At 40.4% G+C, this 18930-nt stretch overlaps 1 protein-coding gene across 1 annotated transcript in view; it reads left to right on the top strand.

Moving 5' to 3' along the window:
* The window catches only part of LOC139736144 (FH1/FH2 domain-containing protein 3-like), a 184544-nt gene that overhangs the window by 81687 nt on the left and 83927 nt on the right, over nucleotides 1–18930 (top strand). The window contains exons 9-10 of the mRNA XM_071646877.1: nucleotides 7239–7382; nucleotides 16832–17094. Of these exons, the coding sequence (XP_071502978.1) occupies nucleotides 7239–7382; nucleotides 16832–17094 (407 nt within the window). The remainder of the gene's footprint in view (nucleotides 1–7238; nucleotides 7383–16831; nucleotides 17095–18930) is intronic.

Here is an 18930-nt window from a genome sequence, read left to right as displayed (position 1 = left end):
AATGAAAGCATTCTCAATATAGTCCTCCCAAGGCAATGTACCTGTGGAATACTGCTTATGGCACTTGATGGAACACCACCTAAATCACCCAGGCATCAAACCCCTTTTCATACACTAGTGTGCTAAATATAGGACAATAAATGAGCTGTTAGTTTGTGTCAGCTCTCTATGGTATATGCAGGTAGAAGTAATTTAATGACATTGACAGTGCTTCCATTATTGTACAGTAAATCAACTTCTTCGAGCTGTCTTCTTAATCTCTGAGAATCTGTAGATGATTTTATTGCGGAATTGCCTTACAGACATGGGGACAGTTAAAGCATAAGAAGTTGACAGTGTTTGTGGGAGGAAATTCTTTTGATCCTGTTCTTTGTCAATGTTGTTGGAAAGTAGAAATGTTGATCTTCTGAGAAATGCAGTGAGTCTCCATTAAAAGAAAAAAAAAATGTAGTGCATACCATCCAGAGGGGTTAATGTTTTAGATGAAATTCAAGCAGAAAAAAATAACCCCCTAAGAATCTGTTCCTTTACGTCATCTATACTATTCAAATGCAGTCGATCGCTCATCATACAAAGACTGTAATATGCCAACAGTCAAAATTTTCATCTTAGCTTGATTACCAGCGTGATCATTGTCTTTTGATCAAATTAAAATCAGGTGACATTAAATCTTTGTCTCTTATCAGTGCTAAGTGGCATCAGAAACACGTTTACAGTAGTTTGATCTGTATCACAGACTCATAAGCGCTAAAAAAGATCCTCATCAAATTCAGTACAGGATGCATGCCAAGCACTCCAAGACACACTCCTACCACTCTGCTGTGATCATTACACCTGTTTCTTCTCCCATTACTATCAGTGTCGTGAAGGAAAGATTGACATAAATGAAGGAATAGTTGATAGGCGGTCCCAGGCGACCTTCCATCCACATAGACACACATACCCACACCAAGCGGTCATATGTGTGTGACCGACGTGTAATGCTGTGAGTCATGTGGCGGCTATTCCCCCAGCTCTGGAGTACGGCCAGGATGCATTCCACTCCCAGCATCAGAGCATCTGATACCAGCCCTGGATGCGGTGATGGGGAAGGGTGATGCGGGGGATGCTCTGCTTTCTCCTCCACAATGCATTTCAACTCTTCCACTGACTGCTGCTCTAGCCTTGGAAGAACAGACCTTTCCCAACCATCCTTTTGGTGCTACAGGGAATAAAAAATTCCTTACATGCCTCTCCCAAAACAGGGAACTTTTGTCTTTTCGTCATCACCATACAGAGAGCAAGGTCTTAACCCGTTGAGGACGAGTCCTGAGCATACTCGCGCAAGTGTCAATGGAAAATGCGTGTTGTAGCAAAATCAGCCTGTCCTCTTCGGGTTAATAAGAATGAAGCAAGACAACAACAAAGACAAATACATGTATGACCAACATCTCAGAGTGGCTGAAAGCAGGGATGTAGCGGCACATTACTTCCTTTCTAGACAGGAAATGACCTACTTTATATATCTTGCAAATGTTCGGGAATAAAGAGATTTGTCATCACTCCAAATTGACTATAAATGTGGTGTAAAAGTTGCATCATTGTTCTTATTTTGTATGATGAAAGGCAGTTGTCGAAAGCTCAGAAATGTACCTATATCATTGAAAGTCATCCTAGCAATTAGCATGAAATTGTCAGGTTCACATAAAGCTAATGATTGACCAGCATATCTGTCACTTCAAAGAATGAGCATAGAGGGCAGTATTTTTGCTCGTAAATTCCAAATTTGTCTTAAAATGTTTCATTACAGTATTTCAGGTGTACTGGTATTGTTACAAGAGACAGTAAGAAAACATACTAGTTTTAGCTGAATTAAATTTTTTACCAGCATTTAATGAGAATACAGATCAGATATTACAAAGCAATGTATTTCAAGCACAATGTTGTGTTCAAAGGTCGAACCATGATCACTCAGCTCTCTGTGCAAATTGTGGCTCCACTTGGCAGTATAATCTAGATTGATTAATGAGTCATTTAAGTCCTTTTGACAACGTGCAAGTTTCCCAATGTCGTGGTATGCACCTGTGGGTGCGCTGCACGTACATACAACCTACATGTACACGTGTACATTCATAAAACACTTTACTCACTACCGGACCTTCTATCATATGACGAGTGAAGTTTAAGTGAACTATTGTAATCATGGAACAACTTTATCCGTGTAATTTATCACAGCTCATGCCATTTTTTCCCCTCCTCTAAAGTGACATCAAAGATTAAATGTAGAAAGCGATTATGTACAATTTGCAATGTATCTTTATAATTTCAAGTACTTGGTGGGTATGGTACAAGTTGTCGCTTTTTGAGATATCATAGCTCCAAGTTTGAATTTTTCAGCTTAAAGCAACCACACATATATCTCTTTCAAATATGTCAAACACCATCCTGAAATTCTGTTGACATTGTAGAAAAATATGCTACCCAAAGAAGTGAAGGAGTTTCACAAAGAGTATTTCAAATGGTCACTCTGTCTTTGAGATGCTGATTATAAAATGACATACCATGCCAATTGACGCATCCTCACATAATAGCAGAGTGGAGGTGAATAGCTCCTGCTTAAAAGCATCCGAACAGGTGTAAACAAACACTTTGGTATGCCCATGATGTCATCGCATACCAAGAGTGAATCACTTTGATAGGGAGCCAAAGTTTGAAAGCGAAGGAGCGTCACTGTTAACATCGCGGCGACGAGCACCCGTTTGGTAGCGTCCGTGGCCCGATGTTGACACTAGGCGTCTTGTGTGGTGTTGACGTGACCACGTTAATATGCAACTGTAGTGTTAACTCACACTCCTCCACACACAGATCATAGATACATATTTTACAGCTCATGCAATGTACTTTGTACCAGTCCAGCTGTGGGTAAACGACTTCATAGTGATCAGTTAATGTATAGTTAGCAGTAAAATCAATCAATCCAATGTTGATAGGAGGTATATATTCATCATTAGACAGTTTGATTGGCTGAAAATAGTAATTAGATGATCATACTTGATATGACACAAAGTTAACAATACAAAAATGGAGAAGACATGTCTTCAAAATAAACATGTACCATGAGTATTAGAGGTTGCTTCCAATTTTTGAGCAAACTTTCTGTAGCAAAGTTCTCAAAATCTCAAATATTTGGTAACATTTTTTGCAATAAAATGATTCTGGAACCATGTATTCCAATGAAGTTATTAGTCAAGGCCAATGCATGATTGAAATCTGCTACTGTCATTTTTACTGAATGAAATTTATATCAACTATAAAAGGATTTTGTGAAAAATCTTATTCCAAGCAATGTGTGACATGTCAGTATAAGATCCCTAAATCCTACATTTAACAAGGGAAATCATTTGAAACAGGAGTAGTTTGAGTTCAGTTACAAATTAAAAGAAAACAGAAGTGACTCTTCAAATATTTCAACCTGTCGTGGCCAATTTGTTCATTTCCATCAGGCAGCCCAACTTACAGTCGAATTCTTCGGATGCCCCTTATTAGCAGGCTAGACTTTTAGCTGGGCGTAAATGTTTTTCTCTGTGTTTTTCTCAAAAAACTGCAATGTAATCTTGTAGAAAAATGATATACACCAAGGTCTCACTTTGTCTCCACTGTGCTACAATACAAAATAAAAGACAACCAGCAAAAATTAAGCTTATTAGTTTTTAGATACCTTCTTATCAAACTATATGGTATACTTTAACCGTGTATATTAAAGAAGAATTACAAAACAGGTGAAATTATAATTAGGTCAGAAAATATAGACTTAAATGTCCTCATCCTGCCAGTCCATGAACCACATCACTTTCAGTGGGCTTCTTCATCCAGATTTTGTTGTTGTTGTTTATTCTCTCTCTCTCTCTGTCCTTATTCGATATCATATCAGTGATTAAATATTTTTCTGATCCGTGTCCCGTGACACGTACCTGGGGGATTTAAAACATTGTAGAGTACTATCGATAAGAAAATGAGCGCCTTTAATGATTTTCTTGATTCAGAGTGTAATTGGCATATGTGTGGTGTCTTCAGCAGTCTGGGCCCAAATCTGGTTCATTTCCCCACACAGCAAGGGGGGTTTCCCCCATTGTGACAAACATGCTCATTTCATCCAGCTTGTGTCTCCCAAACACAAATCAGCTGACTGGAATAAGGGTCAGATCACCTTGTCTACTTCAGTATTGTCTAAAAAAAAATATATATATATATATATTTTTTTTTTTTTTGCTTAAAGGACAAGTTCACCTACATTGACATGGGGATTAAGTGAATGCAGCAATATCAGTAGAACACATCAGTGAAAGTTTGAGGAAAATTGGACAATCAGTGCAAAAGTTATTAATTTTTATAAGTATCTGCACAGTCATTGCTGGATGAGAAGACTGCTACAGTGTATGATGTCACATGCGTACAATGATATAAGATAAAGAAAAAGAGAATTTCACAAAACTTTGATTTTTTAATAAAGTGCACATTACTTCGACTCGTTACTAACGTATGTCAAGGGGATTATTATTTCCCCTGCCTCCTGAAAGAGAGAAGTTGAGTGTTCTTTTGTTATGCAAGAAACATGGAAATATGTTGAATTTACTTCATTCGTTCTTTATATCATTATACACATGTGACATCACAAGCTATAGCAGTCTTTTCATCCAGCCGTGACTGAGCAGAAACCTAAAAATTCATCACTTTTGAAGAAATCGTCCAATTTTCTTCAAACTCTCACAGATGTGTTCTACTAATATTGCTGCATTCTCTCGACCCACATGTCTATCAAGGTGAACTTGTCCTTTAATCATTTTGGAAAGAGGAGTGCCAAGTACTCGAAGTGGTGTCCTCTTTAATAGATTTTATATTAAGATATGATTTGATTGTACAACTCCACAAATAACCTCAAACACCAGTGTGTACACTTTGATATATATTAAAGGTACATGTATGCCTCTCTGCGCCTGAACCTCTCGAACCCTCCCCTCCCCTCCCCAGCCACACACACAGAACACACAAATCAAAGTGCTAAAACTACTCGTCTTTCGTTGTAATACAGATAGGAGAAGTCAACAAAATCTTGAACAGTACAAACCGTACCATGAGGAAGGTTTGTACAGCAGGTGACAGATCAAAATTCACCGGCAGTTTTGTGAGCATCTCATCGTAAATTGTTGATAGAGCTGATTGTTCATATGAGAAATGTTCTTTTACTAGAACAAGACTTGCCATTCAGAGATTCACAAATCATCTTAAATTGTGGACTTGTTAATTGTAAAAAGGAGTGGTCATGCTGGTACACTGCAAATTTAATGAACATTGTCAGTGGATATCCACATCTCTCCAGAAGCCTGTTTTGATGGCAATTGTCTCTTAAGTGATATCCAATTTGTATGTAATGAATCATCAATGGCCAGATCGCTTGAACCTCCATATTTCAAAATAATGATAGTTTGCATCCAGAGACTTGGCAGCTTCTAGCTGCATAAATAAATAATTCATAAATGAGTAATAGTAACAGCAAGTTCTGTTCTTTTCTGTGTATTACACTTTTCACCTCCCCCCTCCCATAAAGGGGAAAAAAGAAGGAAGGATCAATTTTTTTGTCCAGAAGTTGCTTGATGAAAAACACACAATTTTGATCAGTTGTGATTGCATCTTTATAGACATGCCTCTTCACTTTTATTGCTCACATTCAAAACCTGTCAGCCATAAATCTCTACCCTTGGGACTGACTCGAGACAGCCCCTAATTGAGAGATGCCATGTTTGTTTTAAATCGATATGAATTTTGATGTCCACATCAATCAAGCCTATCCATATTTATCACAGGATTCTTCCCCCCCCCCCCCCCCCCACCACTACCTCCCCCAAAAGATTTACCAACAAGTGGTTACCGGTAAGTCAGCTGAGTGAGCCTCTGATGAAATCATTTTTGATGATTTAGGCTCGGAATGATTCAGACCTCACCTGATGAAGGTCAGAATTCCTGTCAAGGCTACTGGCTGTGTGAGTTTCGCTTAACTCTTTTAGTGCGTGGAGTGCCGGTTGGCACTGACAACCCCATAGAGTTGTACACTCTGTCCAAAGTCCCTGACACAGAAAGGGTTACTAGTAGTGGATCACAGAGCTGATGCCCTCCATGCCCCCACTACCCCTGCTCTTATTCTTCCCTTTTTTTAACTGTATGAATATGAAGCAACTATATACAGCAAACAGTTGTTTATAACAAAAGGAAGTCTGTTAAAAACATGGCAATCACCCTCAATTCTTTCCTTAGGACTCTTTGTTTATTCTCGTTTTAGTAGCAACTTAAAATGATCTCACAACGGAAAGCGATTTTTTTACAGTGCCAAATGTTAGTCGAATGATTCATCCTTTCAAGCTATAAATGCCATGTTCCCATTGACACGCCCGTGATGGCTTTCGAAGAAGGGTACCGACATTACTCCTGGCAGAAACCCCTACCTGTAAAATATCAACTAGGGTTTCAAACAGGGAAGGGTAATTGCAGCTTTGAACAGAAGAGATGCACAGTAGGGTGAGATCACAACATCCGAGTTGTGTGAAAAATTAGACATGCTTGTTACTCTAGAGAACACACTTGATATGTGTACTGTAAAAAGAGGAATGTTCGCGTGCATTTTAATTTCGCGAATTTCGCGAGCGCCAAGATTCGCGAAATTAAAATGCACGCAAAAATTCTTGTCTACATGTACATTATATGCATTGAGTGCCAGTGGCATTTCGCGAAAATTTCATGCCGCAAAAAAAAGCCGTCGGCTCCAATTCGCGAAAAAATTCATGCCGCGAATATATCGTGTTTTACAGTATGCTTTATCAACACAGGTCATCTTTATCACCATATTTTCAACAAGACCAACAACAACAAAGATATTTATCAAGATGTGGCAGTTTAACCTGTAGTACATTGATCTGTAAAAATTTCATGGTTATGAATTGTTCATGGTAATAGCAAATTTTGGATGTTAACATTAAATTAATGTGGTAAATAAAGACATGGTAATTTAAAGAAAAAAATGCAGTGTGATGCACAGGGATGTGCTTCTCTTTGGTGTCTTTGGTAGCATTTTTGCCCAAAGAGGATGCAAATGTAGAGATTCTCAAAACTTGAGAGCGGTGAAATGTTCAACATGGGACCATGGAAGTAATAATCTTGTTGGCATCACATTTAGTAATCAACCATCACACCTTCCTCTTCCCATTCAGACCCTGAATGCCATCCCCGACCAGGACACGTTCTACGACATCACCGATGGGCTGGAACGGCTAGGAATGGAGCAGGTGACCCAGAGGTTGACCGGCCGCTCGGGCACCGATCTGGACCTTGTTGAGCAGATCAGGATCTATGAGGTACCATAATTTAGTCATAGAAGTGCTGGCTAGAGTAGGTAATATTTAGAGTAGAGTGCTGTAGAGTTGCATGTAGTAGGGTGGGATACGGACAAAAAGAATGTGGTGGAGGTGGATGCAGTCAGCTTGGATGTGGTGAGATAATAGGAGGCTGGACTTTTCGACTTCACGTCCTGGACGTGGACAGCAAGGTAATGACATCGTTTAAAGCACAGCTGTGCATGCTCTAGGCTCTCCAGCATGTCCAACACCAGAATTGCGAACGTGTCTTCCAAGGATTTCATCGATCACGTCCTCCTAGATTCAGGACGTGAGTGATGTCATCGCTTGGGGAGCCAATTGCTAGCCAGGAGGAGGGGATGGGGCCATGATATCATAACAGGACGTTGTGAACGGCTCGCTATGGAAATCAAAATGCGTGATAACAACACGGACATAACGCGTGGACTGCAGCAATTTGGAACCACTCTTGTACGAGAAAGGCATCCTCGTCGACACAATCGAAAAGTCCCTAGAATGAGGTTTGGAGGGGTGATATCCAAGGGAATGGGGTGAAATAGATCTAGAGTGGGGTGCAAGTAGACTTGGGTGTGGTAGAGTGGGGTACAGAGGAGTATGGCGTAGATAGGGGTTTGGGCCTATTCAGTGAAATTGGGTGTGGTAGCGTGGGGTGCAGTGAGTTGGGTGTGGTAGAGAGGGGTGCAGTGGAGTTGGGTGTGATGGAGTGGGGTGCAGTGGAGTTGGGTGTGGTGGAATGGGGTGCAGTGGAGTTGGGTGTGATGGAGTGGGGTGCAGTGGAGTTAGGGGTGCAGTGGAGTTGGGTGTGGTAGAGAGGGATGCAGTGGAGTTGGGTGTGATAGAGTTGGGTGCAGTGGAGTTGGGTGTGGTAGAGTGGCGTGCAGTGGAGTTGGGTGTGATGGAGTGGGGTGCAGTGGAGTTGGGTGTGGTAGAGAGGGATGCAGTGGAGTTGGGTGTGATAGAGTTGGGTGCAGTGGAGTTGGGTGTGGTAGAGTGGCGTGCAGTGGAGTTGGGTGTGATGGAGTGGGGTGCAGTGGAGTTAGGGGTGCAGTGGAGTTGGGTGTGGTAGAGAGGGATGCAGTGGAGTTGGGTGTGATAGAGTTGGGTGCAGTGGAGTTGGGTGTGATAGAGTGGCGTGCAGTGGAGTTGGGTGTGATGGAGTGGGATGCAGTGGAGTTAGGGGTGCAGTGGAGTTGGGTGCGGTAGAGTGGCATGCAGTGGAATGTGGTAGGAACTGGGATAGAAGAGGGGTACAATGGAGTTTGGTGTGGTAGAGAGGGGTGCAGTGGAGTTGGGCGTCATAGAGTGGGGTACGGTGGAATAAAGTGTAGTGAGGTGGTATGCAATTAACCCATTGTCTACAGGAACCGGGTTCCCCCTGTTTTGAAGCAATGGGAATTTGAGTAATCTCGGAAGCAGTGAGTTAAGTTGTGTGTGGTAGAGTAGGGTGCACTGAAGTAGGGTATAGTGATGTGGTATTCAGTTGAATGAAGTGTAGTAGAGTGGGCTGGAGTGGACTTGGGTGTGGTACTGTAGGATGAGTGGAGTTAGTCATGTCGTTATAGTATTCAGTAAAATGAGATGCGGTGGAGTGGGATGGAGTGGAGTAGGGTGTAGTGAGGTGGTATTCAGAAAATGAGGTGCGATGGAGTGGGATGGAGTGGAGTAGGGTGTAGTGAGGTGGTTTTCAGTAAAATGAGGCATGGTAGCGTGAGGTACAGTGGAATTGGGTGTGGTAGAGCTGGATGCAGTAGAGTTAGGCATATTGAAATGGTATTCAGTGGAATGAGGCATTGTAGAGTGGTGGTCTAGGGGAATGGGATAAGGTGGAAGACGGTATCGCAGAGGGGGTATAATGGAGTTGGTTATCGTGGATTAGGATGTAAGGAATTGGGTTGATAGATTGTTTATGACAGAGTGGAATATCATTGGAAATGGAGACAGTAGAGTCTGTTGCTAGGAAATATTAAGTGCAGTTTCACTTGTGATTGCAGAGATTAATGTAAAGCACAAGACATCAGGTGGAAGTCAAATGACAGAAATCTCAATTTTGCTATGGCGATCGTCCTGTTTGCACACTGTGTCAGCAAACTGTGTGTTTAGGCAGAAAAATCGAACTCCAGTGTGTACATTTATGCCAGTGTTGAGGGTGGCTTTTACGTGTACATTGTAGCTCAGTTGCCTCCAACATTCACCACAATTTTATGATTGTTCTCATGTGGTAATATTTTGCCCTCCTTTGTGAAAGCATTTCCTTTGTAGACAGTGTCATGGCATTCCCATAAACCATGCTCATGTGCAATAAAGGTCTCATGATTTTTATTGTCGTTATTTCATGACTAGTTTACCTCATTTCATAACATGTTGATTGCCTTTAGATGATGGAATTTTCCAAGCATGTTTGGAGACAGTTGCTCATGAAATCTATTTAATGCCTTCATGAATACTGTCCCCACAAAAAAACCCAAAACAAACAAACCACAAACAAACAAGACAGACAACAAGCAAAGCACTCCAACAAGAGATAATAAGGTACAGTGGAAACCTGTTTTAATAATCTCAGGTACATCAAACCCTCGTATAGCAAGGTGATTTTTGCGGGTGCTAGCTCATTATATTTCTCTGTTTTTGTACCATGATAAAGTGAGGAGGCTGATATACTAGTACATCGTAGCAAGGTCATTGTCATGGTTTTTAGGTCCTTGTTATAACAAGGTTCCCATGTAAATGGGTCTTCTAGGGTGCACAAACAGAGAGTGCTGAACAATAATTGTCTGTATTTATGTGATTAACTCACTAAGTGAGGAGAGATATCGCAGATACAAGCTGTAAATCCATGCTAACAGGTAAGGGAAGGAAATCCGCTCACATGCGGTTTAAGGCTCTAGAGATTGGACCCGGACTTGTCAGGTGCCTGGATGAGATTCTGAATGTGTGGAACAACCTGTTTTAAAGGGTGTTATCAAGTGGGCATCAGACATTTGTGGCACTGTCACATTTTCGTGATATTTATTCTTCTCTTTGAAAAATGATGTCGGATCTGTCTTCTCCGTGTGTCATCCATCACTCGTCTCCTGGCCCCACATATAATTCAGGACTTCCTCACATTACTTCCCACCCACCTACACTTGTCCCAATCATAGCTCATTCTCTTACCCCCCTATGTCCCTACCAACCTCTCCACCCCTCCTTCCTGTCCCTACTTGTCCTTCCTGAATGTAAGACATTGGGTGTACCTGAGTTCCAATTTGTCCTGACTAATTAACCTTTGGAGCTACATGGGTCGAGTGGGGACGGAGTACCGTTAAAGGAGTTGTATCAAACTGCAAAAGGGTGACTAATTGTGCCTAGTTTGTCAGCAGTCACCCATTCCTACCCCATCTCTGAACCCTCTCCAGGGACAAAAGATAGGGAGCTTGGAACTTGAAGGAAAGAAGGTGAAGGGGTGTACTTCTTTTGGTCATTTACCCCTTTTTACGGCTATATTTGGAAGTGACCCTGAGTTCTTAATTCATGTCAGGGATGAGTCTCAGTAGAGGTCTTCCGTAACATGGGTTTGATCCTGTTGCTTTAGATGTGGAGAGCCTACTGTATGTAATATCTGTCATGCAATGTAATTCTATACATAGATCTCTGGGACCAACTGTTTGTCAGAGGGGAATTCGCAGGCTGTTGAGACTGTGGTTATTCTCCATTCATTGCCTTCTTTCCTTCTTTCCTCTGTGTTTTTTTATTATTATTTTTTTTTATTATTTTTTTTTTTTTACCTATGAGTGAAAGAGAAGCCTGGTTAGGAAATCTATTTACTAGGTGAAAAAAAAAACCAACAACAACAACAACAACAAAACCTCATTAATGTTACCAGGGCACTGAGTGACATTTAATTTCTCTTGAAAGTTGAAAATTAGTACCCCTGTGTGGCTGAGGAGAATGAGGAAGGCTGTGGATTTGTGAATTTGTCAGACATCAGCTGTGCTAGAGATTTTTGAGCAGTAGTACCTGTAAAATTGTACCCCTTTTACTACTGTTGAGATGCCTCTGAAATTTGATACCTAAAATAACCTTGAAATTGAAATAGAATATTTGTTTTTCTCCTTCTGATGCTGAGACTGAAATCTCTGGGAGAATTTCTGAAAAAAACAACAACCCAGAATTCCACAAAATGTTTGTTAATCACAGAGTGATATCTATCCAAAATCCTTGCAGAGTTGAATAATAATGCTATATATTTTTTTAGATTATTTGCTATTGCTATGCACTTTTCCTCTTTTCCATTTTACCGTTAGGTTTTTTTTTTTTTGGGGGGGGGGTAGGCTTAAAAATAAAGGCTGTTCTGTAGATATGTATGATATCAGATCATATCTTCTGATGTAGACATTCCATCCTCCTGAGAAGGCAAATGATAGATATGTAATTCCTGTTTCTTGTCCATTGTAAGATCAATCATCATTTCTACTAATGGCATAAAGTATACTTTGCAAGTTTTAATGAGTTTTGTCAGGAAGGTTGTTGGACCTGTTTGTGTACAAGTCTGTAGTTTAAAGTTGTCTGGTCTCAATTGTCAACACAGCAGCCTCATTTTACTAACCGTTGCTCCAGGCAACGAAATGAATAGGAATGCAAGGGGAAGACATTAACAGCTGATGAAAAGTCCAACAGGGTATAACGTTCAACTTGACAACAGATGAAACTGCTTGATAACCCAGCCGAGGGGTTGCCCCGGCCAACTGCCTGCCGCCTCTTGCATTCTTATCGGCGATGGCTCGTCCTTTCGCTTATCGCAAATACTGGGTTTCATTCTCTGCCGGCTTCGAGTTACCAGATTTGACTGGGGTGCCTCTTTGTGACGGTGATGATGCTGTGCCTAAATGGACTTGAAATGAACTGCCAAGATGCGGTGGCATGTTGTCACAGGGAATTCTAGTACTGGAGAAACTATGGCAAAGCTTGGGATATTGATATACCTACACAAATAAATCTAGAAAGAGATCGAGAATGAGAGAGAGAAAAAAAAATGATTAAAAGATTGACAACAAAACAGGTGTCGATATATAAAAAAAAAGCTTGATTTTATAAACACCTTTGAAGGTTAATAGTATATAGGCAGTTAGAACCTCTTAAAGAGGAGATATCTGTTTTAAATCACGAGGTACTTGTACATTGTATCTTTGATGCCCCACTATGAAATACAATATAGATATATTTAAATATGTGCTGAAATGCTTACCCTTATTTTTGGTCCTGTTTTTGTACAACATTGTTGCTTAGAGCTCTTTCTCATATCATTGGACCTATTTGATGTACATTTGTATGTCATCAGATAACTCAAACCAGTCTTGTCAAGATGAGTACATATGCAGTTTGAAGTAGAACTACTGATGCGCATGTGTGAATATGGTGAGAATTGAATTATGAAAAATTTTCAGTTTATACCAGTTTCCACTACAGAAGATTGTTTTCAGTCATAGCTAAAAAGACCCCACAATAATGCAAAAGAAAGAGACCCAATAAAACAAGCAGTACTGTAACATCTGTCCATAAGGAAATATTTAATAAGACAGGTCACTTTATCACATCAAGTTCATACAATAATGTCATATTTTATATCATTGTGGCAAGAATGACACGCGGGGATTGCCATATTTACGACCCAAGTTTTGAACCCGGGGCTTTGTAATGGAAATAAGGTCAGGGAGCGAATCTTTGTTATAGATGTGTGTTCTTCTGGGAAAAGTGTAGGAAATGCAAGTATGCTTCAAAGTTTTGTGATTTATGATTTAAATGATTGCAATAATCTTGATGGCAGGAAGTTGTAGTGTGTAGCATTATCTGTGCTGTCACCATAGTCTTCATTCTCACACTTTTTTCTCTTCTAGCTAATTTTCCTGCAACTTTTCTCATGTCTGTTATCTGTAGAGAGAAAGGTTGTGGGGGGGGGGGACGGGAGAGGGAGAGTGTGTTTGTTTGCTTGGAGGAAAAGTATTAATCATTTCTTTATTACCTCCTCCAAGGGAGGAGGTTATGTTTTCATTACCGTTGGTTTGTTTGTTTGTTTGTTTGTCCGTGTGCAAAATAACTCAAGAAGTTTTGCACGGGTTTAGATGAAACCTGCAGGAAAGGTTGAGAATGACAGAAGGAACAGATGATTAAATTTTGGCAGTGATCCGGGAATTTTTATGGATTTTATGAAGGATTTTCGATATTTTGCCAGGTAGGGTCAATGAACTTGGGAGTTCAAGCTGCGCATTTTTGAGGTTTTCATGCGCGCACTTAAGTGCGTGCTCTAGTTTCTGCTGGGGCGAGGCGCGCTGTGCATCTGAGGGTTCATGACGTAACAAAGGCTTCTACAATGTATATTGGGAAATCGGGTGATTTTTCAGTGGGTGGAAATCACTGATCTGAAGAGCAAGATCATGGTGGAAAGTAGCTGCTTGGCGGAGGTCTGCGCTCTCAGAGTGCTTTTCTAGTTATTATTATGTATTCATTCATTGTGCCATTTTGTGTACTCAACATGTCATTTTACCCACAGACCATTTGCCCACATCAACATTTAATACAGTCTCATGCCCACGCATATACATGTATACTGTATACGCCATATATTTTGCGAGTCTAAATTTTCGCGAATCGGGACTTCCCGGCAATTTTGCGAGTGGTTAAATTCACAATCGTGGAGACCTGTACTGAACGGAGTATACGCGTACGTCACATTCATATCGGCATTAGAATCAATGTTTTCGCGTGTTTTTAATTTCACGAATAGTAGCTGTCTCGCGAAATTCGCGAAAATAAAAACCTCGCGAAATATTCGGCGTAAACAGTAGATGTACGTACATACAACATGTATGAATACGCACGGTCTAAAATCAGGTATGTACTTTGTCTCTCTCACTCTTTCTTCCTGTTCATCCAGTGTACATTTGTTTGTTTCCATCTTCATCTATTCATCTACTCTGTACCAAAAGCTCTTGGTTTTAGGTGTATTTGATCATTTGTTTGCTGTTTATTTTTTATTCTTTTTTTGTCATGTCGACACTTCTGTTTCACTTGGTCTCTATCCCTTTACTCAATTATATTAACCTTCATGGATTATTTGTTGTTGTTGTTTTTTTTTGTGGTTTCAAAACATATTAGGTGGTCAGATTTGTTGTTGTTTTGTACATAGAGATGTAGATGTTTGTTCGCTGGAACGCAGCTGACCTTTCAGGTACGGTTACACAGCTCTGACGGTTGCCAACCTCCCAGTTTGACAGAATGGTGCACCAGGGGAACACATGTCATAAATATAGACCTCTACGTGTCCACATGAAAGATCCCAACTCGTACTACTAGTATTTGCCCAACTTGAAACTTCCCTGAGGATACCCTCAGGGGTTAGTGGGAGGCAGAAGAAACCCAGTTTCCCCCTCCCCCCCCCCCCAAAAAAAAAAAAAAAAAATACTGCGAGTCAATGCACTGGAGGTCCTTCTTGTATCTATTATGTATCTTTGAGTTCCAGGGTCTGTATATTTTCCCAGGGTTTTTCCATATCTCTAGTGTTATATGTTCCACTGACACATTTGTCATGTTTCAGCGTGCCCATATGTACCGGCAAGGTTCGATAGTTCAGGCTGTTGAAGCTACTTGAGAAAGGTCAATTAGAGAACTTTACATGTTGATTTTTGAAATCTGCAACCCGCACTTGGCAAGCATTCTTAAATACCAAGGGGGTTTGTGGAAAGGGTTTCCATGTCCACACAATTAAATTGGAAGAAAAAAAAAGAAGTTTCAATGAATTCCAATTCATGTGCAGGGAATTAGAAATCCCCTGGTACAAAACCAGCCACACCTCATACAATGTTTCCTCCACACACGGACACGCATTCCCCAACTGTCATCTGATCCCGCACTGTTCAAATCGTGCCTTTAGTATCTAGATTGTGTTTGTAGTGCATGAGAACAAACAACAATGTAAAGTTTCATTGCCTCTGGCATGTTAACCAAATACCCCCTCTTCTATTTTTCTTTTTTTTTTTCTTCTTTTAGTCTAAGTCTGAATGCAAGGTGTATCCAACACATGCTCCGTGACAGGCATTGCTGTGGCAATTGTGTGCATGTGAAAACACAGAATAGTTTTGTGATCTCTGGTACAACATTGGAAATACCAGCTCTAAGAGTGACATATATTTACGTTAAAGGGTTTTTCCAAATAGCCAAACTATGCAAAGTGCAAAAGGCAGCGAGAGAACTCTTAATGGAAGACCATCAAAAAAAAAAAATGACAGGAAAGAAAAAGAAAAACGATTGTAATACGACGCGCAGGTGATTAATAGATGCTTTTCAATGGAAATAGAAACTGGCAATTTGTGTTTGATGAGTTTATGAACGATTGAATCGGGGAGATTTTTTTTTTTGTCATTCTTCTGCAAGATTAATTGCTCTCCATAATTGTGACTTTTTATTTGTTGGTTGATTCCTCTTTAAAGATACTGTAATTGACAAGACATTCCTGGGGTATGATTTTTCTTTCTTTTTTCAAGTATGTTCTGTGGTAGCATTTGTGTGACCCTAACTTAAGCACATCAAAATGTATTGCAAGTTTACAAGTGCAAATGGAGAAAGGAACAGTAATAAAGAGTGCAATGATGTAATGCATTTTTTTTTTTTTTTTTTTTTTTTTTTTTAGTAGAAAGTAGATGTAGAGTGGGGCAGCTTCCCTAGCCCTGCTGGTGGTAAACTTTTGTGCACGTGTCTGTTTGTGCCTTTATGTGTGTGTTGTTTGTCTGTGTTTTTGTGAGGATGTGTGGGTGTGTGTATGCATATGTGTAGCAGTATATGTCTGCACACTCTCCAGTAACAGGTGTAATGGGGGGGGGGGGTGGCAGAGGGGAAATGAAGGAATGTTTGTGAATTCAGTGTGCCTGCTAGTGTTGTACTATTTATTTATTTTTTTTTTTATGTCTGCAGTACAACAGTGATTCCTCTGTTTGGTATTCTAATGTTATCATAGATGTATTATTGCAGTATTCTTCTTCAAAATTATAGATTGTTTTATGCTTTATGGAGTTAAAAGGATACTACCTGTATATTATCAATGTTTTACAGACTTATGTCTAATTTCAACTTATAGTCCGACTCCTATTAATTTCTTGTTTCTCTTTCTGATGCCAGTGTTATTGACAGTCACTTTATCCTGCAGTGAATTATGTACAAATTCATCATTTGATCATTTAATTTTGTTAACACGGATCATGGATGAAACCTTTAAAGTGGCACGATTCACATTAGACATTAAACTGTCCAGAGGGAAATGTCCATGTTCTCCACAAACAGTCGGAGAATCGAGATGAAGATGGAGACGGAAACGCGCATTATTATTATTGTCATTATGATTGTTTGCTGCCCTTTTCTTCACTTCCTCTGATTCGTCTGCAACCCGCGTCCCCCTCCAGTTCGCCCTGAAGCACGAGGACGGCGACGAGGACATCCCACTGGAGCAGAAGCAGAGCCTGCGCAAGGGGCGGCGGAGCGGCGACGTGGACCGCAAGAGCATGCGCTCGATGTCACTGAAGCCCACGGCGGAGTACTGCCAAGACCTCTCCATGAGCAAGAGAGTGATGTTGGACTCGACGCTCAGTCCGGTGCAGGAGGATCGGCTGTCGTCTAGCAGTGGCGACGACGTCTTGGGACCTCAGCGACGCAGGAGAGACATGAGGTATGGTGTTTGTAACTAGACAGAAACCAGAGGAAAAAGAAAAAAAAATCTCATTTTGCAGATACTTGCAAAAGAAATTAAAACAAAAGGATAGAAAGGTTTTCTTGTTTTCAGTACAACTAATGCTTTTATCATATGCTAACTTTTGCATCAATATGCATGATACGTAGTTACAGTATCCTTGCATCTGAGCCATCTTGCCCATAACTAGGCTTGTGTATGATGGGAGGGTGGGGGGGGGGGAGTTGATCCCAATGTTTTTGTTTATCAGCTCTCAAAACAGTCCAGTTTAAAGCACTGATACTACATCAAGATTTTTACCTGCCATTCAATCAATTTACAAACCAAGTCAGGAGTTTGTTTAAGTTGTGCTGTGAAGTGCATGAGTGAACATAATATCTTGTGTAATAAGAGACTTCTGTTTTTGATATGGCCGTGACTGTGAATGAACTACAATGCATCAAATGTTCTTTGAACTTTTTGGCTTTGTGAATCTGTTCAGCGATAACTGGTACTCAAAACAGGTTGCAATAATCACTGCCACGCGGGTCGGAAACAGAAACTGTTGATTTCCCCAGCCCAGATGGAAATGCTGTTAACTCTGTGCTGCATCTATATGTAGAGTTAAAAGAAGCAAACAAAAGGAATAAAAATTTGTTCTTTCACATCCGTTTTCACCCATAACTTGCACTGAAATTCAACAACAAAAGAACAAACATGGTAAAGAAGTGTGGGTGTTGAATACACACCTGATAATGTGTGTGTGTGTGTGTGTGTGTGTGTGTGTGTGTGTAAAGCAAATTTACATGCATTTTTGATAGAGCACCAAAATAAATGGAACATAGCAGTCTTCAGTATTATGAAATTCTGTATTAAGGCCTGTGTAAGTTTTGGGTAAAATTAGACAAGATTGTCTTTGAAGTTTCAAAAGCAGAAAGTGGCTAGGCCATGAAAGAAGTGTACAACAGCAATGTGCATTTCATTTTGAAGAGAAACACGATTCGTTTGCCAGATGCACCGCGCCGCATTCCTTTATCTCCAAGACGTCTGTTTCTCTCATTGTAATGATTTCATCTTCAAGAAATAGACGCATCCATCTGTCTCTGTCATCCTATTTTTTTCCCGTACATTCTGATCAGAGGCATAGCAAGAGAAAGGGAGAGTAGAAAGGATGAAAAAACATAGCAGGCAAACTTTCGTCTTTAGATATTCACCCGAGTCTCATTTGCTGAAGTCATCTATTTTAGCATCTTTGTGTGTGACACGATTCTCTGCGTGAATTGTCTGGATTTTGAAACTGAAGAATAGAAGATGCCAGATGGCATTTCTTCCATCCTTGTGAAAGATTAGCAGATTATAGTCCTTTGGAGAATTTTATCTACTCTTATCTCGTGCCCAGAAAGTTTGGCTTTCTGTTTGTTCACTTTTGCATCTTGTTCTTTGTTTTGGTTCTGCACTCGAAGGAGCATCAACTGTGTCTTATCAAGTTTGAAAGCTGAAATACAAGTTTGCAACTTGAAAGTGCATCAGTTCAGCAGCTTGCAATTGGCTTGAAGATACCACTGTGATTGTTTCAGTTTTCATTGTAATGTTGGAACGACTCGGTATTATGATGCAACGTGACGTGATCAGTGGAATGCATCTTTGAAATGAATGAAGGAGTGATCATACAGTAGTAGTCTTGAATGTCTGAGATGACATTCTCAGAGACACATCCATTGAGACCCTATCTGTGCCATAGACTTCAGACATTGTGTAAAGCACTGGGGGATTTTCCATGTCAATTGGCATTCAAAGCACGCAAAGGGTTAATTGGAAGAAAAGTGCAACATGTCA

Source organism: Diadema antillarum, unplaced genomic scaffold (assembly GCF_040938485.1).
Source record: "Diadema antillarum isolate AM-2024a unplaced genomic scaffold, OU_Dant_1.0 scf00000028, whole genome shotgun sequence".
In the NCBI taxonomy this organism is placed as follows: Eukaryota; Metazoa; Echinodermata; class Echinoidea; order Diadematoida; family Diadematidae; genus Diadema; species Diadema antillarum.
Note: the sequence above shows the minus strand (reverse complement) of the source record. Positions and strands in the feature narration are given on the sequence as shown.